Source organism: Phytophthora parasitica (genome assembly GCF_000247585.1).
Source record: "Phytophthora parasitica INRA-310 unplaced genomic scaffold supercont2.28, whole genome shotgun sequence".
NCBI lineage: Eukaryota > Oomycota > Peronosporomycetes > Peronosporales > Peronosporaceae > Phytophthora > Phytophthora nicotianae.
Window position 1 is genome coordinate 585,005 of NW_008649014.1, and position 20,335 is coordinate 605,339.

A 20,335-nucleotide genomic window follows, 5' to 3' on the forward strand; every position below is an offset into this window, starting at 1 on the left:
GACAAGAAGGGGAGAGTGACGCTCTGCTATAGGTTCGTCGTTTGGACCGAGGAAACCAACTCACCTGCAGCCAGATCTGGCACCAGACGTGGAAGAATGGTACGGCGATCCCGGCAGCGCTGCAACACAAGAGTCGCTTTGTGAAAAAGCGCCGGGTAGAGGTTGATAGCGACGCTAGTGAGGAGTAAGCATTGAATGAAAATGTCATTGTGCTGAATGGTTTGCATTCAATGGCTCGTTGCTGTTCAGGGCGAAACGGTTTTGCCGGGTGATCTCAATTGACAGTTATTTTATCCTGATTTTGCACAGCACATCAACATAGATTAATCAATCAGTCACCTACATTGTATCACGTGTCGAGGAAACAGGCTTGCAACAGTGTATATTGTACTGATTTCCAGACATACGTTAATTCATATATTATCTATGCCGGAGAATCCGGGGGTTAATCGAAGTTTTGAGAAAACGGCTAATTTGTGCTTTGAAAACCCAAACAGTCACAAAAGTGAGCTCGTGAGGGCAACGATAAAAGCGCAACTTTCTCTAACGATGCCACTCCGCCAGCTCCCACCTTTACCTTCGCCCTCGCTGTCGATTTCAGCCACGGCGCCCTCATCCAGCGGTGCGCTGCCAACCAGTGCATCTGAATCCAGCAGTGAGTGACCTACGCAGCGGAAGCCCCGATGCCTCACAACAAGGTGATATCTAGCTTGTGCAATACACAGCTGAGTCTGACCAAGAGGCAACCGAAGACGGTTGCTTGAGAGAAAGCGAGGACGAAGCCGACAGCGACGAGTTAGATGATAACACCGACGAAGACTGGAGCGATGAAGATGCGGAGGTTCTGGCTGGAGAGCGGGAACGAAGAAGTGGACATAAGTATCAATTTGTTATCCAGTATGATACTGATGCCCATGACGAAACAGCATTTTACTAATAGCCCAATAGTCACTAATGCGAATTTGACCACAAAAGCCGCTTTATAAAAATGTTCGGCATTCTTTCAGATGAAACGGACAGCACCAATGGCTCCGCCGCCAAAATTTACGTCTAGCAAGCCAGTAAAAAAATCGATTTTGGTCAGGGCAGGAGTTTTTTTTTTTATGAGATTCTGCAACTTGTCAGATTTCGGTTCTAGAAGCTGCCAAGCGGCTCAAAAGAAAGAGTAGACGTTCATCTTTCTAAAGGTGTGCCAAAATCGCGATTCGTGCTTAGTTACGCTAGTATCATTTTGTTTACGGCCGTCTCGTCATCACACGGAATAATCAAAACACAGCAGCTAACCCCTCTTGCACAATCTTGTTTACAATTTGGCGCTATTCGAGGAGATGTCCATTCATAAGCTTTGAATCAAGACTGGCAAAAGCGGACCCCCATTGCCTTTTGCCAGTTCACAAGTTGCCACGGGGAAGACAATCACATTCGCACGTATTTTTCAAGGATGCGCCTATTCTACGTGGTGCTGCTCACTATGAGCACTTTACTTCTTAGCTGTGGCTCTGCTTTGGCTACTGATGGCAATGAGGGAACGCGGTCCCCGAACGTGGGGCACTCTATTAACTGTGGTCCCACCAATAATGCCAATAGAATGCTGCGAGTCAGCAAGGAGACCGGAGATGGAGAGAATGTTGCTCCTGAGGAAGAGAGAGCTGGTCAAGGGCTTCTTAACAAGTTTCTCGGGAGAAATGACCTCACAAAGAAGACACTATCCAGAATGATGAAGGACGAAGCGTTCAAACGGAACATGTTCAAGAATTGGGACAAGCACCGGCAGAGCGTCGGCAAGATCCGAGAAAAAATGTTTCTTGAGCTCAACCCGCGCTACAAAAAGCTCCTGTTGGAATATCTGAACGAATACAAGCGCACAGCCCCAAAACTGAAAAAGTTCAAGCCGTCGACCGGTAATCGGGTTCGTATCGCCGACGCTTGAGGACTTCGGTTGGTAATTTGTAGTGGCTATTTTCCAAATGAATGGACAGGTTGACTACCAAACTAAAAAAAACAGTTCTTCAGTTCTTCAGTGTTTTCGTTCAACTACATGGACTATAGAAACTCCTCAAATAGAAGCCATGCGCGACCCAGCCTCGTACGTGCCACTCACAAACCAACTTGTCCGGTGATGCATGACGATGCAAGTGGAGTTAGCCACTCTGGGTCGTCTCAGGACATGTGGCAGCGACTGTTGCGCGATAGGTACTTGGGCCGCTAGGTACATGCATTTGTGAGGTGTTAAGGCCTATCGAGAACGAGTTGTCAAATGATATGAACCAACCTGGATGAGTTCCTCCTTCGTTCTTCGGCCACCGATGAATAGCTACCTTGCCCAACGTAATGATGAAATAGGCGTCCACTGTTGTATACAGCGAAAGTACGTATTGGTTAGTGATCGGGACGGATGGTTTCACGCTGATAATACAACCAACTCGGCTTCAATTCGACGGGTGTGGTTGTTGATGGCCATACTGCGTTGGAGGATCGGCAATCCACTTCAAGGTGTAAAATGACAAATGAAGGTTTCTGGAGACGACGTGCCTGAATTGCTAAGAGGATGGACCGAAGCCACTTTGAATACCCCAGACTCGGAGCTTAAAGTTTAGCAAGTTACTATTAGTGTCCTGTCGACTGGTCCACCACGTTTCTTATCGCAACTTACCTAGTCTTGACGGGACAATTGCCTCGGAGCAAAGATCATGATCGGGATGTGATTATTGGTCAGTCGAGCGATGGATAGGCTGCAATATGGATCGCGAAGCAGACCTCTCTAATCGCAGGAAAAATACCATCTCTCCCACACTACAGCTTTTTGTGGTATGATGATATGAAAAAAAAAAAACGAGAATGTAATATATACGTATTAATTGTTTTGTTACTTGAATGAAAACGTTTTTATGCTGTTTATAATAATGTGTAGAATGTTATCTATGGAGGAATTTATGATATTCAATTTGTTCGAAAGTCTCACCTGTGTTTGAAAACGTTGTACCCAGAACCGCACGGAAGGATGCCCCATTGCGACGAAGCCGACTAGTGACTTGAGTACACGAGGAAATTTTATGCCAACTGCCTATGTATTTTCACTGCCGGTTTGAAAAGCTTCACTAAGCTCAAGTCGATAGTTGAAGTTGTCAGGATAAAAGACCACGCCGACGACGTTACCAACATTTTTTTTTCTTCTTAAATCTGCAGTCCGATCGGTTTATCAGTACTAATATCTATATGCATTAATTCCAGTGTTCTGTCACGATTAAATGTTCGTGTTTTTGAGCTCTTTGTACCTGCTTGAGACCGTCAAATAAACGGATTCGTAGTGCTCTGGGGAAGCTACCCGTTCGAAAAGGGACATTCAAGTAGTGTACGCGCGTTGTTCTCTTTCATTTGCCGATCGTGTTGATCTTTCCATTTCTGATACTACATTGGCAAGCCCCCTCAAATGGTTTAAGAGCTCAGGTCTCCGTTCGGTAGCTAGAAAGTTACCATGCGTGAGGCCATACCCTGGCTAGCAACGTGCCTGAAGCTTCTTGGCATCTTTAGCAGGACGCAAAGTCTTTTGTGAGAGCTTATAACGACTTCTCATGAAGAAGACAGTAAAAATATCAGTGTCTGGGTAATAATTGGGGACCGAACTTCTAGGATTTCTAAGCATTTTCCGACCGGGATGGGGATCTAAGATGTGGAACGTAGTGGAAAAACTGAGCCATTTCCACTATTAGCGAGGCCTGATTCGTGTTGCATGAATCTTGTTGTAATACACACGAATATTCGGTGAGAGGCATCGTTTCAAACATATTTACGTAGCCCACTAACAAAACGTTCAGTAGACGGAAGCCCAATCCCGCTGCACCGTAACGAACTTGAGCTACTTCCAGTAAATATCAACACGGCTACCGATACTTTCACGGCAAACATGTAGCAGTATCGCGTTCATCTCAAGACTTTTGTAGAATTGCTAGCGATGTGATGGCGCTGTTTGGGTCAATTTCATTGGATGGAAGCAACATTGGGTTCACCACTGTAACTTTGCAAGGTCTGACCATGGCCGCCACATGGCTACCTCGCATCTGATGTTGTAAACAACATATATTTTACATCGTCTCTCTCCATCTCCATCGGTACCACGATGTGATGGAGGACATCATAGAAGGGGGCTTCTTGACGTCGTTGCTGGTTCAAGTGTCCCAAAGAATTTAGCCATCGGCGGTGGACGATGGTGTCGTCCGAAGGCCATAGAGTCTGCGGCGGGATGTCCAACAGTGTAGGATTCATCGCGCCAGTCGTCCAAAGAGACGAGCGGATAGGCGACTGGGCACGCGTATCACAACTTCAAATCCAGCAATTAGATTCAACCTTCGTTCATGTACCGACCATGACTGTCGTCTGCACCGCAGCAAGCCGTCCCGATCCGAAGAGATATGGTGTAATGGTGCATTTCGATGAGCGATCCGCCAAAGCCTTGGCCAAGGTACTGAGCCCTTGGTGGCCGCAGGGCAACCTGAGGCTCCGAGGTCCAGTATCCACCGTTCCCAACCTATCTCCACGGTTCGAAGCTTAAAGTACACCGGCGTCCATCCTGATGAATCAGCGATGATATTCAGCGTCCCACGACGTCTCTGTATTCAAATTGCTAGTGATGAAGGTCGGAACGACAACCACGGTCAAGTCATCGTTTCGATGCCTTAGTGCGCATCCTCTGCTGCAAGTTGCGCGCGTTGTTCTGGACGCATCTCCACTTGCCAGCGCCGCTTGGGATCGCGCTCTTGAGCCACAACAGCACAACGACAACAAGCTCCGCGGCGGTGGTGAGACCTTGGGGCCTCTCGCTTAAACTCGACTCCGGATCGTCAGTTCTCAATTCGCTGCAGATCTCCCAAATGGAAGACGAGTATCAAATGGCGGCAATGCTCCCCACGGCCGGATATCTCTTCGCGGAAGAGCTGGACGCGCATTTTCTCGCACTTGATGACTTCCACTCGATGCTGCTTCAGGATGATTGGGTAAGCCCCAAGGTTACGGGTGTGGAGTGCTCCATCAGCTTTATCCACCCGACACAGCCTACTTCGCCCTCGTCGGTAGTGTATCTGCCGTCGTGCTACCCACCGTCGGAGGGGTTCGACGAGCCATTCATCAAGCAAGAGCACCTGGACTCAAGCTACCGCACCGAAATGGTCTTCACTAAACCAGAGATCGAGCTAGTTCCTCGGGTCTCGACACGAGGTCATGAGGACACTATCAGTGAGGAGGACAAGGAGCGGCTTCGACGACGCCAACGAGGCTACGAGAAGAGCTACCGTGGCCGCAAGAGGGTGAGTACTATTGTCACCGGGTCAACACGTTCGTGAACCAACCTACTGTCCACTTTGTGTGTATTCGTAGAGAGATCTTAAGGCGCACCGCGATGAGTGGCTGGCTCTTGAGATGAAGCTTTTCGCCGATCGCAAGAAGCGCTGCAGACCCTATGTCCGCGTCGAACAGGGTGGCCAAGACTCGCTGCGCTACAAACTACTGCTGCTCAAACTGGAGGAGCGCGCCCTCCGACAGGATCTGATCACTTTGCGCTCGCTCCAGGCGTGGGAGAAGATCTCGCGCATCCGTGAGTACTCGGATAAGGACCAGCTTCGTTCGGTCAGCGAGTGGCGCCACAGCGCCGACAAAGTTATCGGTCGCTGCATTGTGCTTGGACCCGATCGGTTCCACCCATACGGGCCATTGGAGCAACGTCACTTCACGTGGTGAGGTATTACCGTTTATTTGACCTGATGACGGACGCCGAAACTGCGTCAGTTTATTTTTCTACGCGGTACAGGTTGGGAAAGAAATTACTAAAGATTAACGAAGAATACGTAAGAAGTTCACAGTAAACGTACATTAAACACCGCATTAACACTTTTGCTCTCACCGTTGCGCTTCAACTACTCGAGACTTCAATTCGCTCCTGTCCACCAAAGTACGTGACCACGGGCTTGAGGCGGCGTCGAAGCAACTTGAAGTGCTGGCAACTTGGATGTAGTTCTTGACAGTGATCGTGGTCATAGCGACCAATTACATTACAAAATATTCAAGTCGCTGAACAGCTGCTAAAAAAACAAATGTAAGGTACACATCAGACGAAATATTACGCATAACTGCTGCTAGCCTTCAGATAAAACCGGGCAGTTCAACGTCTACACTACGCGAAGAACAAGTCGGTTGCTCCTGCTGTGTGAGCATAATCTAGCTTGGTCAGGCCTTCGATGCGGGCAGGGAAGGAACTTTAGTTGAGGTCCACTGCGTGGTACATGTACATTCATCGCAGGTCATCGGCAGACACGTCGCAGACGAGCCGTCGTACGACTAAAGGATAATGAATATAGAGCTCAAGTGGAGCCAACATGGCCATGTAGCTTTCGAGCCGAATCTAAACTTCAACAAGCATATGCTTAAAATGTTGCGAAGCCCATGCTCCTTGCTGCGAAGAAGCTTGCATCGCTACTAGAATTCAAGACGTTCCCAACCTCGAGGTCAGCAGTATTAATAGTAGGGCGGTGATCTGCACGCCCTTCACATCGTCCTGTCTACGCGGTCACCGCAGGTTGCATGTACCATGGAATGACCCGCAGTGTCCTTCCCGACACCGACAAGTCGGTTATGGCACAACAACAGTAGCCAAGCACAACTCAGACGTTTGCAGCCATCCTCCACGGTGAAGAGCTCATCTCAATCGAACGATACCGAGGCGCACACACCCAGATCTGTCGCTGAAAACAGTCAGTGAGCGTGTATCGGCTGCCATTCCGCAATTTTCGAGCTACCGTGGACATGAGTTCCCGTGACTTGGACCTGGTCGCTGTGTGCAGCTTCCTCAATGAGCGAAGTCTCGACGAGATCATCCAGTATGGAGCCATCGGTGCTACTTCCGACAGATGGGCCCACCTTCTCGACGATAACGACGAAATGACCGGCGAATCCTCCGTAACGGGGACCACGTCGGACGAAGCCAGTGACAGTGAGGACCCCCCACCAGCTATGGTGATCAGGCAGTACCCCAAGAAGCCAAAGAAGCCCAAGACGGAGCTCCAACGGAAGCTCCAGCAGGTATACGACAAGAAAAGTCGAATCAACAAACGAGTAAGTACATCAATGAACATTAAAAGTCGATTAGCGAAAACTTACGCGTTAAATAACAGGCACGACATAACGCATTGGGGGGATCATTCGTCCTGGTCCTCCAGGAATTCGTGGGGTTAATGCAGTTCCGCATCGTTACAACGGAGCGCGACATAGGCCTACTCTGCCTCGCTAAGAAGAACGGAGTGTTCATGCCGACTGGAGAAAACACGCAACTTCAGTTGGAGCTCAACCAAGGAGCACTGGAGTGTATCAAGGTCACTGTGGAGGATTGGAAGAAGAGGAAGAATGGAGAGACGGGCAAGTGCTTCTTAAAGCACATCAGTACGGAGATTCAACATCTTCTCGACAATTTGCTGATGCTTGGCGAACAGTTGCGAGTAGCTATGGAGGAGCTGCGATGGCGACTTGAAGGGAACAGTACTGGGGTGTGGGTGTAGAATATATGTAAAGTAAATGCGAATGTTTTATATTGTTTTGTTGAGGTAAAGAGTGGATTCTTGTCCAACCTTATGGAGTTCAGGCGAGCGCAACGCAAGTCTCAATGTAATGACCAATAGCGTCTTCCATGCACCTTCTTCCATTGAGTTGAAGAGTGGTCGAGGCCCCTCCCATGCTTGGGGAGGGGACAGTCGACAACTAGACGCTAGCGCAGCCCCCGATCGCACTTACCGGTAGACGACGAAGCTGAAGCCAAGAGGACGACGTTGAAGTCAAGAATGGCCCTGCGTCGTAGCCCTCATTCTCCGTTTTACGCTCTACATCACGACCATGAACGACATCGAGATCGACGCTGTGTGGGACTTCCTCAACGAGTCAAACTTGGACGAGTTGGTCGGGGATGAGGTGGTGTCTGCTGGTGACGCGGCCTGCTTCCTTGAAAGCGCGTTCGAGGCATCCATCGCTGCATTTAACGCCGGCGACGCGAGTCCGTCCAAGGCTTCGGTAACATCCAACGCGACGAGCGTGGAAAGCACGTCAGACGACGAAGCGCCACCAGCAAACTCTGAACGAGCACGGAGACCCAAGCTGTCCAAGGAACAACGGGAGCGCCAGAAGACATACGACCGGAAATACCGTCAAAAGAAAGATGTACGTTAATTCTGTGGGTTTATCTGGTGACACTGGCTAATTCGTTGTGGTGTAGGGATGGAGAACTGAAGCCGCCAAAGCTTTCGTTGCCGGGTTAAAGCTGCTCAATGTATTGCTGGAGGATCGGATTCAAAGAACGAGGAAAGTCTCGGCGACGATGAGATTGCTATATCTCGGCAAGGACGAGCGAAAGTTCCCCGACTTTGATCGAGATATGGATGTAGTTAATCATGAAGCAAAGACACAACTGGGACTAAACCAAGCTGCGAAGACGTACATCGAGTTGTGGACAGCCACGTGGACACTCAGTAAGATTGAAAAGGGCAAGTTCTTCTTGAAGCCATACGTGCTCAAGATTGAAGAAAACCTCCAAGGACTAGCCAAACTTGGAGAGAAGTTAGCGGAATCGACGTTGGAGCTGGAGTGGTGCCTGGACCAAAAACCCAAAGGTGTCTGGATTTGATATTGAATATTAGTATTTTTAATTAAAATTGTTGGTGTAAAATAAAGAAATTGTTTTCATGTTTATCTTCGTAGCATCTACCCTTACAGTGGCTCCAACAATGGAAGGAGTGCCAACAACTCTACAACGATCTCTGCAATCCGCCCTAGACTACCTGGAGGTACAGTGGGCCACTGTTAACTCAGATCGAATGATTTACCTACACGCGAAAAAACTTACACGGTCAGACACTACCTGAGCATCTCAGGTTGTGTGCCATTCTTCATGTTGGCTCCTCCCTACCAGTGAGTCCCTAGCTTCCAAGCCACGAAAAGCCATCGATGTGTGGCTTCCTGGTGCACTCAAGGTACACGACGTTCTCAATGGGGATATCGAAAGCAAGTTTAATGCCGTTGCGTCAATTCAATGCAAAGTGGTGACTGCTGACGAGCAGCTCGAAGCCATTTTCAAGTCGTCCCTAGAAGGCTAAACTGCCGAGTTGTCGAATGGCCAGACAGTGGACTCTTCCGTTTTGTCAATTGTGGACGAAGTGACCTGTTCCGACAAAGACGATGTGCCGCTTGCAATGTCCAGACTCAATGAAACGAGGAAGAGGACGCTAGTCAAACGCCCAATGACTGAATCGCGACGGAAACTACAGAAAATATACGACAAAGAATTTCGGTTGAGAAAGGAACGGAGAAAGAAGACAATGGCGGACGACTTCATGGCATGACTAAAACTTCTCGATTTGATGCTAAAAACTCAGATTGAGAAGACCAGGAAGATCACGTTAACCCGAAGACTGATGAATTTCGGTAAGAACGAGGAGGACACTTTGGTCTGCAATAGCTACGCCCAGGAGGGGCACAAACAACTACTGCAAAACCATGCAGCGATGAACTTCATCGATTTTTGGGATTTGTCTTGGAAGCAGAGCAAGGCTGAGTATGGCAGTTATTTCCTCAAGCAATGGGCAACACGGATCGATCTACTCATCGAAAACTTGATTACTATCGGGAAGAAGCTGGCAGAGGAAACGGTTGAGCTCGAGGTTTGTATCACTCAAAAGCCGAAAGGAGTGTGGAATTAGTTTTTATCTGTAGTATCTCAAGTAAAAAACCGATAACTTTCCTTCAAAATCCACTAAATCTAACCCGTAGACTGCGCTTCAGCACCTTCACAGCTTTTACCTTTTCCTCCACGTTGAGGGATGTACCAGCAGTGTTTAATAGCAATCCCACCGACACCCGTAGCGTCCACATCTTTAGTCATCGCCCAGCTATCATCGAACGTGTTAAAACTCACTTTCAACCAAGTAGGGGAAACGTTAAGCGTGAAAAAGCCATACGGATAATGACCAGCGGCCCAAACGTTCTCTACATAATCTTCGGCATAAGGTGGAATTCCACTAGGTGATTCGTTCTGGATACCTCCGCCCGCTCCATTCTCGATAAAATGGGTCTTAAACGCCGAGTAATCGTGTTTCTCGCCGTGGGTATGGCCGTAGAGGAAGACCTGGATACCAAGACCATCCAGTAATTCGCGCCAATTGTCAGCTGGACCCGGAGCGTAATGATTGTATGGAGAATAATGCGTATTCACGATCTTCCAAGTCGCATTCGAGGCTTTCGCAGCTTCCACTAGTTTGTTTCTAGAGTCGTCACCCCAAGCTTGGAGCTTGTCCATACAAGCATCGAACATTCCGTTGTTGCCTCCAGCACAGAGACTGTCGCCACGCTTCACGTTCTCGCACGAATCGTCATCTTTTCCGGAATATCCGTAGCATTGACAGCAAATTTGTTGTGCGCCGTGCGTGTCAGCGTCATTTGTGTCTAAATTAAAGATATCAATTGTTAAATTTGACATTGGATCAGCGATCGAGTGCACGAAAAAATGGTCTGGCATGATCCATCGGTTGTTCTGAGGACTCACATATTGTGACTGCAAAGTGAACTTTTGGTCCAGAGATGCCAATAATTCGCTAGTCGAAGAGCATTCCACGGCTTGTTCTCCATCAGTACACACGTAACTAGCGCCTCCGTAGTCATGATTCCCCATAACGTTCACCCATGGAATCCCAGCCAAACTCGGCGCGTTGTACTTGTCCTCGAATGTCTGTTGAAAACGATACGCTTGATCCGTGACACCGTGTAGACCGTCCCAGTAGAAATTGTCGCCATGGCCGATCACAACGGACGGACGAGGCTGTGCTACTGCTGCAGCCTGACCCAGTAGAATCGCCACATATTCCATCGCATTATAGTCCAACACAGTGAAACTTTTGCGTCGTGAGCAACAAGATCCACCGTCTTTGGCAATTGTACGACCCCAATCTCCAATAGCCAAAGCGGACACAGAGTAATTCTCCGTTAAAGGGTCCGTCGTTTCCTCGTCATCCGACGACCCACTGTTAGAGTTGTCCGTTTTGAACTTACGTAGAGGCTTCTTGGTGCGTGGCTTCACCGTTTCATCTGTTGGATTCCCTCGTTTAGCGTCATCTTTTGATTTCGTCGAGGCCTTCGAGCTCGACACCGTCACCGCGATCACGATAACTGCAACGATGACAGCTAGTGCCACTAGGATGCTAATGGTGAGTGCTCGTTTCTGCATTTCCCAAGGACGAAGCAAGAAAAATACTGGACACCAGAAGACCAACGCATGGGGCTTTTGGACATCAATCACATTGTCATTCCCATCAAAAATTAATCAGAAACAGAAATTCCTCGTATTATTTCACGAAAGTGCTTATTGTCGTTGTAAGTCAATTTTTAGATCATTCTTAATTTGTCTATGTACGTCGCATGAGTCATCTCCATCCTTCACCTCGTTTCCTACTGTCATGAAAAAGGGAAGCTCCTTTCGAGATGAGCATAACAGGCGACGATCCCGCCAGAGTTTCCGCAGCCAGGAGCTGCTAGCTTCGCTTACGCTTTCTGCTGAGGCTATTACTCTTAATAGTGAGTCTGGGAATGTTGAAGAAGCTGCAGCTCGAGCCTCAAGACGCAGTTCGCGAAGGTCTACGCTGAAGCTTGTGAAAACTCGCTCTACTGTATCTCACCACGCGACTCAAAGCTTCGCGACAGTGGCAAATACGAAAATTATGACAATGAAGAAGCTCAAACTCATGCGGAAATACCGTCTAGGTGTCCACGGTTCACTACGAGAAGAAGACGATGATGAAATGATGGATGGCCCACCGATAAAATCCCGACACAAGTCGTTGATGCCAATAAACCCAGCTATTCTTCCAGGACTGATACTTTCTCCGACGCCAAAGAGTCCTGTTAAAACAGATGACAAGCATGCAGTTGGGAAGTTCGAAACTCACGATAGCAAGTGGAAAGCTACAGTCGACGGAGAAGTCGAGAAGTTCATGTACCCGAGTCTTCGACTTGAGACTTTATACTCCGACGAAATCATTCCGGATACTGAAGATGATAGTGATGAGAAGCCAATGCCTTCTCCAAAGACAATTGACGAGGTTTTGACTAGCACTTCAAAGGTGAGTTGGGAACTAGAGCGTGTGGCCTCGAGTCCGGTAAATGGTCCAGTGCAGGAAGTCGATAATAAAAGACTCGAGTTTGATCAGAAACTTCATGACGCTGAGACTATACTACGGAAACGTGAAGCGGCTTCGATAAGGATGAACACAGCCCCGCCGACATTGGAAGGAGCTGCGAGGAAGTCGAGTTATCCGGATGGAGTAGGCTCAGAGTCGATGATAGCTGAAACTGGTACTTCACTACATCAAGATGCAGTAGCACCAGTTCAACAACCGATTCCTCGACTTCCACAAGCACGAAAGTACGTGATTGAATATGTGATAAAGCTATATAGTTGTTCTGATTCTAGTACTTTGTTGTATCTGAACAGATTGATAAAAGAGATCCAGAAACATACAACCGATGCTGGCCAAATCGAGTACTATGCCGAAAAACAGCATCTTTTCACGAAGTGGAAAAACGTTGGAAACTCGCAGCATCATCAGCTTAGTCCTCTTCCTATACGCAAAGATGAACAATGTTCATCCGACGAGGATGTCGATAGTGACCTCGAACCGGAGGGACATGACGGTTCTAATCAGCCGTTCGGGAAGTTATCACCGCGGTCTCTTTTCTACGTCGAATGTGTCAAGAAGCAAATCCTACCGGAGCCAATCTTCTCGAGAATCAACGAGGTTGCAGCTCCAGATTCTCAGCCTCTAACAGCACGACATTCATCGTCTCGTTCTTCCTTGGCTGACGTCACGTCAATGTTAATGAACACGCTGCAAAAGAATAAACGTAAGCAACGTGGAAAGCGCCACTTGGCTCTACAGCTCCAACAATTTGGACTGGGCGACTCCAAGATCATCGCATTATCCAAATCTCTCCGTGAATTCCAAGCCATTCAAGTCCTGGATCTCAGTGACAACCGTCTTACCGATGCATCGATTATCCCACTGCTACAATCTCTCGCTGGCACAGAATCTACTGCCAGTGACATATTAAACCCCGACAATCGATCTCCAAAAGCAAAGCTACTCGCTGCGAGTCAAACAATCAACACTGGAAGCTGTATACTTACGGTGCTAAATCTGAGCAAAAACGAGCTCGGTCGAAAAGGTTGTCAGCAAGTTGCACGCTTTTTGGCTATCTGTAAGACTCTGACGTACTTGGATTTATCACATACAACATTAGGCGGAGACGACGAAGCCTTCGCACCGGTGGCAGCAGCAATTGAGGTTCATCCGTGTTTAAAACGAGTGAATCTCTCGCATAATTCGATTGGGGAGAGAGGAGGAACTCTACTTGGAGCTATGTTGACTAATCCCGCTTGTGTTGTTCAAGCTTTGGATGTATCGTGGAATAATATCCGTCGAAGTGGAGCAGTGGAATTAGGGGTCGCTATGCGTACGAATACGTCGTTACGGACACTGTATATGAGTATGAATCGGTGTGGAGATGGAGGTGGAGAGCAGTTAGCGGCAGCGTTGGCATGTAACACAACTCTAACGGAACTGGATTTATCGCACAATGCTCTAACTGGGGCAAGTGCAGTGGCCTTCGGCTTCTTCCTGCGTCAAAATGAATCACTTCGTACATTGGATATGAAAGATAATAGTCTTGGAGAAGTCGGCGCACGTGCACTATTGAGAGCCATTGCTTTAGGCTCGCGTTGTGAGATCAGTCTGTCTGTCCATGATCTTGAAACATCTAGTACAGGCTCGACCTCCAGTTCTCCGATCTTTGACGCCAGTTTACCATCCGCTTCATCTCCGTTTGAGCTTAAATTGGGAGAATCCCCCTATGCGTTCGCAGTCGCCAGTGAATTAATTGATGCGGCTTTATATCAAGGACGATGTATGCTAGCAGATCTTAGCTATGAGGAGGATATCCCTCGATCTGCAGGGGCTTCGAGAAATAGAGCCAAATCAGCCAAGAAGAGGTCCTTATTAGGGGTTGATTTGGAACGACGTTGCCTTTATAGCGTTCAAGATTCCAATAAAACGCAGTGGGAACTGCCAGCAAGGGGAATATTACGTGCAACGGCTACTTTTATGGCCCCCCCACTGCCCAGAGGTCCCGTGTCTTGGCTGGATGATGAGTCTTGCTTGGGTTTAATTCATATCGTAAAGCGTGGCTTCTCATCACGTGATATGATGAGTCTACTGGATTTAGTTCTCCTTGATTTGCAACTTACGACCACGCAGGCAACGTTTTTTGTGAGTCATTTACAGTCCTCGTTGCCCAAGATGGAGCTTCTGGGCAGACTATGGACGTGTTTAATTGATGGAGAGAACGCATTCACCTTTTTACAGGAACTTTTAACGCAGCCAGAGCAGTGGAGACTCATCGATCGCTTCGGAAATGTGGTGATGCAGTTCTCAACAGCTAACCCCACAGGTCACTGGACGTTGACACTAAGAGATCCAAGACACAGGAAGATTGCGCTCTGGTTTGCTTCACTAAATGCATACCATACAGGTATTGTGACCCGAAACCATCCTAAACTTACAGACTGCAGTCAATACGGACGTGGCTTTCATTGGCGCAATATAGTCTTCAACCAGAAGCGTATTCAGCTCACTTATTCATTCTTTGACCGTCTACCACGTGATGGAGTTCTTGAGTTCGATTATGTATCTCCTCTACGTCCAGAAGACAGATATTTAGAAGAGAATCATTTAGACTATCAAGATGGTACGGAACTAGATCAAACCGCGATATCGGCACAAAACGCTATGGCGGACGAGGAACTGGCATCATTGCTAGCTCAAGTGGGAGCTGAAGTGTGCGCTGTCTACGTGCCCGTACACAAACGCCAGAATCTCAAGTATCATTTGGTGCTATTTCACCTCGCTATTGCTGCACGACGAGTGATGACAAGACAAGCACATCATGTGCTACAACATTTCCCCAAAAATTACGAATCTGGTCGTTTACGAGCACTAGTGGCGATGCATCATGCTATAGTAGACTTGGAATGTTTCGGTGAGTTACTGGATCGTTTGGCTTTAACAGATCGACCGCGTGTGTATATGAATTTGGGATATCTCAATACTGTGATGCCTTTGAATATTGATATGGATTTCGAAGTAGATTTCACTCGTGAAGACGAGAAAATGCTGCTACGAGCACTCGTGGACTTATCGATCTCTTGCCCTATGGATATGATCCGTATTGACAGCGCCAGATCCACCGTTCTCATAATCTACTCCATGTACCAGACTAACACAGTCCCCGCTTCAGGCCGCATTTGCTTCCGCTACGTCTCCCATCAAGCAACAAATCGTCTCGAATGGCTACGTTCTCGACAACAAATATACCGCCATTTCCTATGTGGAGATCGTCTAAAAAGTCTAAGCGATTCAGCTGCACTAGCTCTAGCTGCAAGTTTCAGTAACGATAGCAACAACGCAGCTACCAATCCGACTGATAGCAACACGACTACCCCAGCGTAATTCTCATCCAATGAGTATATTTTCCAGATCTAGAAGATGTCAATGTTAATGATCTTGATGTCGTTGAGCGGTTTATCGGACTTGTCAACGCGTACGCTTTCAATACTGGAGACGGTATCTTTACCTTGCTCCACACGGCCGAACACCGTGTGTTTGTTATCTAGCCACGGAGTAGGGACAGTCGTGATGAAAAACTGCGAGCCATTCGTGCCAGGGCCAGCGTTGGCCATCGACAGCGTGAACGGCCGATCGTGTCGCAAGCTGCGATGGAATTCGTCTTCGAACTCGCCGCCCCAAATGGACTTACCGCCGGTGCCATCGCCCAATGGGTCGCCTGTTTGGACCATGAAGTTTTTGATCACACGATGGAAAATGAGGTTGTCGTAGTAGCCATTGCGAGCGTGCGTACAGAAATTCTCGACTGTCTTTGGACACTCCTTGCCGAACAGTTTGAGTGTGATATCTCCCATAGTCGTGTGGATAACGGCCGTGTCTCCAAGCACCTTGGCGTTACTGGACTCGGTCGCTACCTGGGCTTCCTCCAGTGTAGGCTTCTCGTTGAAAACGTCGCGGCCAGTTGCCGTACCGTCTTCGCCTTCACCCTCGTCAGGTTCTCTGGACGAGAAGAGGAAGAAGCGGTTGCGCTTGAACGATGTACAGAACAGGGTGGGGTCGATCGTGTCCCGCTCTTTCTCAGAGTCGGCCATCACTTCAGCCTCGTGTTTGAGGCCAGACGCGGCCTTGAGGTGTTTCTCGAACTGCGTGTTCACCTTGGGTTTACCTTGGAATAGACTGAGACGCAGGAAGCGATCCGAGCTTTCCACTTTGCCGACTACTCTGGCGACCTTGTTTGTCTCGATATTCAACACCTTGATGCCGGCCAGCGTAGCGTACAGAATGAAGTGGCCGGACTCATCGAACACGCAGTTGGACACGGCGTCCGAGTGGGCCAACTCGCGCTCGACAGCGGCCCGCCGGCCAAAGTCAAGAGCATCCAGATGCAGCGTGTCGTCCGCCTGTGCGTCCTCGAATACAGTCAAACTCTCGTCGTATTTGCGTCGCATCTTGCCTGTGGCGAACCTGAACACTCTGATCTGGCTGTCCTTGGCCGAGACGACAAAGCTCTGGCCATCAGGCGAGACGTCGATGGCCATGGCGAACGTCTTACATTTGGCCAGCTCAAACAGATCCGTTTCGCCTTTAAACTTGAACTTGACTACTCCTTTGGCTTTCGTGGGGAGCTTGTACGTGTCGGCGTCCCAGTATTCGATGATCCCCTTCTGGTCGGCCGAGATGACGCAGTTGGCCACGGGATTGTAGGCCACGGCCGTGACTGGAGCGGCATGTAACTTGCTAATAGTGTACACAGGCTCGCTGGCCGCACTCTCGGCCGTGTAGATACGCAGGGCCGAGCTGTTTTCGTCGGCCACCACCACCTTTGGATCGATGGCCCCTTTGGCTGAGATCCAGCAACACTCGGCCGGCGTGTAGGCCACACTCAGCATGTTGACCATGTCGAAGGCCAGCACGTCGTAGAACTTGATGCTGCGGTCGGCCGATGTGCTGCACAGTCGAAGTCCATCGGCCGACACAGCAAGGCCGTGCACCTCCTTGAGGTGGGCCTTGTAGTGCTTGACGAACTCGATACCTTTGGCCATCTTTTTCCAGAATTTTACGTGGCCATCCTCACTGGCCGTGATGATGAACTGCGTCTCTGGTGCCACCAGCACATGCGATACCGTGGCCCGGTGCATGAAGCTGCGCTCGTACATGGCCGCGCTTGGGAGGTTCTTTAGATACGTGGCCTCAAATGGCAGCTTCTTGGCCTTCTTCTTCGGAGGCAGAGCCGGCATAGGCATAGGCATGGGCCTTTCATCATCCGAGCTGGCGGCAGGCTCGTCACGCTCGTGCTTGGTGGGCATCGTCAGATCTAGCAATATGTAGCTTAATTTAAAAAAAAATTAAAGTTGGGTGGGCCACATTGAAAACAAACGAACTCCAACGGGATCTGATTGGCTTGACTGTCACGAGTAAATAACCGAATTATTAAGTACCCCTTCCGAACACTAACGTATAATACCGAATAGTACGCGGTAAAAACAATACAAAGCCTAGTAATTGGAAGCTGAAGCAGAGAGGGTGCAATTAGAAATAGAACACACTAAAACAGAACGCCATTCAAATAGAGCGCTGTCGTACATCTACAGGCGGACAAATTATTAGTTGTCCAACCAAGCAGCTGAAAATGAGCCAGGCCGGATCATTTGCTAGGAGAGGGCCATTTTGGCGATGGCGGCCGTCTGGAATAATTAGTGGAGAACGCCATGGAGATTGCGTTCCTTTATCAAGCGCTAAACCTGCCGTTAAAATTAAATGTTAAAACTTAGATGACCAGGAATTCGAGCAAGAAAGACAATGCGCGACTTCTATCAGGGCTCTGTAAATTGAAACAACCAACAGCTACTACTAGTATTTGCACCAACCCCTTCGTGAACATGTTGGTCACAAGAGCAGAGACGACCGAGAGCGACTTTGGTTACCTGCATCACCATGCAGCACTGGACAAGCTGGCTCACGAGTGACATGTACAAGATTTTGTCGTGCATGGTCTAGGGTGGTTTCGCAGTGTATCTAGTTGAGCGATTCAACGAATCAACATATTGAGCAGAGCTTCTACTTAACATTACTTTAAGAAAAGCACAGAAGATTTTTTTTAGTTAGGAAGTCGGTCCGTCCAAATAGCTGCTACAAATTGCCAACCGAAGTCCTTAAGCCTCGGCGAAACGAACCCGATAACCGGTCGATGGCTTGCGCGGCTTGAACTTTTTCAGTTTTGGGGCTGTGCGCTTGTATTCGTTCAGATATTCCAACAGGAGCTTTTTGTAGCGCGGGTTGAGCTTAAGAAACATTTTTTCTCGGATCTTGCCGACGCTCTGCCGGTGCTTGTCCCAATTCTTGAACATGTTCCGTTTGAACGCTTCGTCCTTCATCATTCTGGATAATGTCTTCTTTGTGAGGTCATTTCTCCCGAGAAACTTGTTAAGAAGCCCTTGACCAGCTCTCTCTTCCTCAGCAGCAACATTCTCTCCATCTCCGGTCTCCTTGCTGACTCGCAGCATTCTATTGGCATTATTGGTGGGACCACAGTTAATAGAGTGCCCCACGTTCGGGGACCGCGTTCCCTCATTGCCATCAGTAGCCAAAGCAGAGCCACAGCTAAGAAGTAAAGTGCTCATAGTGAGCAACACCACGTAGAATAGGCGCATCCTTGAAAAATACGTGCGAATGTGATTGTCTTCTCCGTGGCAACTTGTGAACTGGCAAAAGGCAATGGGGGTCCGCTTTTGCCAGTCTTGATTCAAAGCTTATGAATGGACATCTCCTCGAATAGCGCCAAATTGTAAACAAGATATGCAAGGGGATCTGTACATGCAGGAGTAATTACATTTATTTAATATGTGTTTACTAACACACTAATAACGCTTATCTCGGTTAGTCAACATTGCATGCCCCTAATGAGGCACGATACCCTGGATATTGACCAATACTCATGTCCACCAACTGTGGTGTATTCAAACTGAAAACACGATGGGGAGCTGGCGAAGCTCCTGGTAGTTGTAGCCTAGTGTATTTGTAGGTAAAAGGCAAAGTGTCTGCTCTTTGAGCTGTCGTGGTCTATATCGTACTAGTTGTTCTGCTCCAATGGTTGGACGTGGGCTGTATCATCACAAGGCACGTAACGAGTCCATAGATGTCGATACGGTCATCACTGATTCCGATACACCTTGTACATCTTCGTTGATCTTCAGGATCCCGAAAAGGATCTGCTTTCCACAACTGCAATGTGCAGCTGGGGCTGGCTGAATATTTAGATATAGGCGTAGCCTGCACTACACCAACCAGTCAATACTGAGCTGCAGTTGAAATATTTAGTTGTTAGTCTGTGTGCCACAGCTCTTGGTTTTTGGAGGAAACTATATGCACTACTAGTGTGCTCCAGCTACGGTGTAAGTGGCCAACAGGCCACAATGACTTGCTTGCGGTTGTGTCACAGCGTATAACTAAAATTATACACATCCACCAGATACATTTAATACAGCGGATACTAGAAGTGGTAGAGATCGCCGAGTGTTCAGTATGTTTAGTTATTCGTTTAGTATAGTTAAAGATGACCATAACTCAACATAGGTTTAGGGTATTCAATTATGAAGTTGCCCGTTTGCTATAAAAAAGAGCATCCTGGTTATGTTCAGGCCTCCATAATGGTGGGAAATGAGCCATATTGCCCACACCTTCCCATGTGGGAAGTTCCCACATCTAAAATTTTCATCCGTGTCTGAAGATTTTGGGGGACCTCTACTAAGCTTAGAAATTCGACCCTCGATTCTTATCCTTGCATTGGACTTTTTTTCATAAGAAGTCGATTCTGAGCTCCCACTAGAGGCCTTTTGCCCTGCTTACAAGATAACGATAAACTTTAGGGCATATGTTCAGCCAGGGTGTGGCTTCATGCACAGTCTTTTACAGTTGCCGAACGGAACCCTGAGCTCTAATAGCATTTCAGTGGCCTGCAAGATTTGTTTATCAAGTGCAGAATAGATTGTTGCCAACAGTGTGTCGACCAGTAGAGGGAAATACAAGTGCAGGAGCAAGTCTTGGGCGAATCTACAAGTTGCATTAAGAATTGAGATGATCACACTTTCCGCTGGTGAAGTAAACAATGTGTGAATCAACACTTTCCGCTCGTGAAGTAA

General features: G+C 48.2%; 9 protein-coding genes across 9 annotated transcripts; 6 read left to right on the top strand and 3 right to left on the bottom strand.

The window, feature by feature from the left end:
• Nucleotides 1-1,441: 1,441 nt before the first annotated feature.
• On the top strand, nt 1,442-1,930 carry PPTG_12324 (hypothetical protein; the record flags this gene model as incomplete). Its single annotated transcript, XM_008908056.1, has 1 exon — nt 1,442-1,930. One exon carries the CDS (start codon nt 1,442-1,444, stop codon nt 1,928-1,930), a length of 489 nt encoding a protein of 162 aa, XP_008906304.1.
• A 2,762-nt stretch (nt 1,931-4,692) lies between these two features.
• Nucleotides 4,693-5,893, top strand: PPTG_12325 (hypothetical protein). Its single transcript, XM_008908057.1, has 2 exons — nt 4,693-5,300; nt 5,371-5,893. Exons 1-2 carry the CDS (start codon nt 4,869-4,871, stop codon nt 5,728-5,730), a joined length of 792 nt encoding a protein of 263 aa, XP_008906305.1. The 5' UTR covers nt 4,693-4,868; the 3' UTR covers nt 5,731-5,893.
• Nucleotides 5,894-6,779: 886 nt separating this feature from the next.
• PPTG_12326 (hypothetical protein) lies at nt 6,780-7,589 on the top strand. Its single transcript, XM_008908058.1, has 2 exons — nt 6,780-7,101; nt 7,161-7,589. Exons 1-2 carry the CDS (start codon nt 6,793-6,795, stop codon nt 7,539-7,541), a joined length of 690 nt encoding a protein of 229 aa, XP_008906306.1. The 5' UTR covers nt 6,780-6,792; the 3' UTR covers nt 7,542-7,589.
• Nucleotides 7,590-7,702: 113 nt separating this feature from the next.
• Nucleotides 7,703-8,690, top strand: PPTG_12327 (hypothetical protein). The gene is made up of 2 exons (XM_008908059.1): nt 7,703-8,193; nt 8,249-8,690. Exons 1-2 carry the CDS (start codon nt 7,873-7,875, stop codon nt 8,654-8,656), a joined length of 729 nt encoding a protein of 242 aa, XP_008906307.1. The 5' UTR covers nt 7,703-7,872; the 3' UTR covers nt 8,657-8,690.
• A 380-nt stretch (nt 8,691-9,070) lies between these two features.
• Nucleotides 9,071-9,762, top strand: PPTG_12328 (hypothetical protein). The gene has a single exon (XM_008908060.1). The coding sequence runs from the start codon at nt 9,390-9,392 to the stop codon at nt 9,726-9,728; it is 339 nt and encodes a 112-aa protein (XP_008906308.1). The 5' UTR covers nt 9,071-9,389; the 3' UTR covers nt 9,729-9,762.
• A 25-nt stretch (nt 9,763-9,787) lies between these two features.
• PPTG_12329 (hypothetical protein) lies at nt 9,788-11,248 on the bottom strand (the record flags this gene model as incomplete). The annotated part of the gene is made up of 1 exon (XM_008908061.1): nt 9,788-11,248. One exon carries the CDS (start codon nt 11,246-11,248, stop codon nt 9,788-9,790), a length of 1,461 nt encoding a protein of 486 aa, XP_008906309.1.
• Nucleotides 11,249-11,477: 229 nt separating this feature from the next.
• Nucleotides 11,478-15,581, top strand: PPTG_12330 (hypothetical protein; the record flags this gene model as incomplete). Its single annotated transcript, XM_008908062.1, has 2 exons — nt 11,478-12,442; nt 12,512-15,581. The coding sequence occupies 2 exons, from the start codon at nt 11,478-11,480 to the stop codon at nt 15,579-15,581; spliced, it is 4,035 nt and encodes a 1,344-aa protein (XP_008906310.1).
• Nucleotides 15,498-17,516, bottom strand: PPTG_12331 (hypothetical protein). Its single transcript, XM_008908063.1, has one exon. The coding sequence runs from the start codon at nt 17,501-17,503 to the stop codon at nt 15,611-15,613; it is 1,893 nt and encodes a 630-aa protein (XP_008906311.1). The 5' UTR covers nt 17,504-17,516; the 3' UTR covers nt 15,498-15,610.
• An 833-nt stretch (nt 17,517-18,349) lies between these two features.
• Nucleotides 18,350-18,847, bottom strand: PPTG_12332 (hypothetical protein; the record flags this gene model as incomplete). The annotated part of the gene is made up of 1 exon (XM_008908064.1): nt 18,350-18,847. The coding sequence occupies one exon, from the start codon at nt 18,845-18,847 to the stop codon at nt 18,350-18,352; it is 498 nt and encodes a 165-aa protein (XP_008906312.1).
• Nucleotides 18,848-20,335: the final 1,488 nt, after the last annotated feature.

What these genes read in the sequence shown, in the direction of transcription:
- PPTG_12326 (XM_008908058.1), top strand. Translation starts at nt 6,793, where the DNA reads ATGAGTTCCCGTGACTTGGACCTGGTCGCTGTGTGCAGCTTCCTCAAT. An exon ending in AAAGTCGAATCAACAAACGA is followed by an intron (nt 7,102 to 7,160) that starts GTAAGTACATCA and finishes GTTAAATAACAG; the next exon opens with GCACGACATAACGCATTGGG.
- PPTG_12325 (XM_008908057.1), top strand. Translation starts at nt 4,869, where the DNA reads ATGGAAGACGAGTATCAAATGGCGGCAATGCTCCCCACGGCCGGATAT. An exon ending in GCTACCGTGGCCGCAAGAGG is followed by an intron (nt 5,301 to 5,370) that starts GTGAGTACTATT and finishes GTGTATTCGTAG; the next exon opens with AGAGATCTTAAGGCGCACCG.
- PPTG_12328 (XM_008908060.1), top strand. Translation starts at nt 9,390, where the DNA reads ATGCTAAAAACTCAGATTGAGAAGACCAGGAAGATCACGTTAACCCGA.
- PPTG_12327 (XM_008908059.1), top strand. Translation starts at nt 7,873, where the DNA reads ATGAACGACATCGAGATCGACGCTGTGTGGGACTTCCTCAACGAGTCA. An exon ending in AATACCGTCAAAAGAAAGAT is followed by an intron (nt 8,194 to 8,248) that starts GTACGTTAATTC and finishes GTTGTGGTGTAG; the next exon opens with GGATGGAGAACTGAAGCCGC.
- PPTG_12331 (XM_008908063.1), bottom strand. Translation starts at nt 17,503, where the DNA reads ATGCCCACCAAGCACGAGCGTGACGAGCCTGCCGCCAGCTCGGATGAT.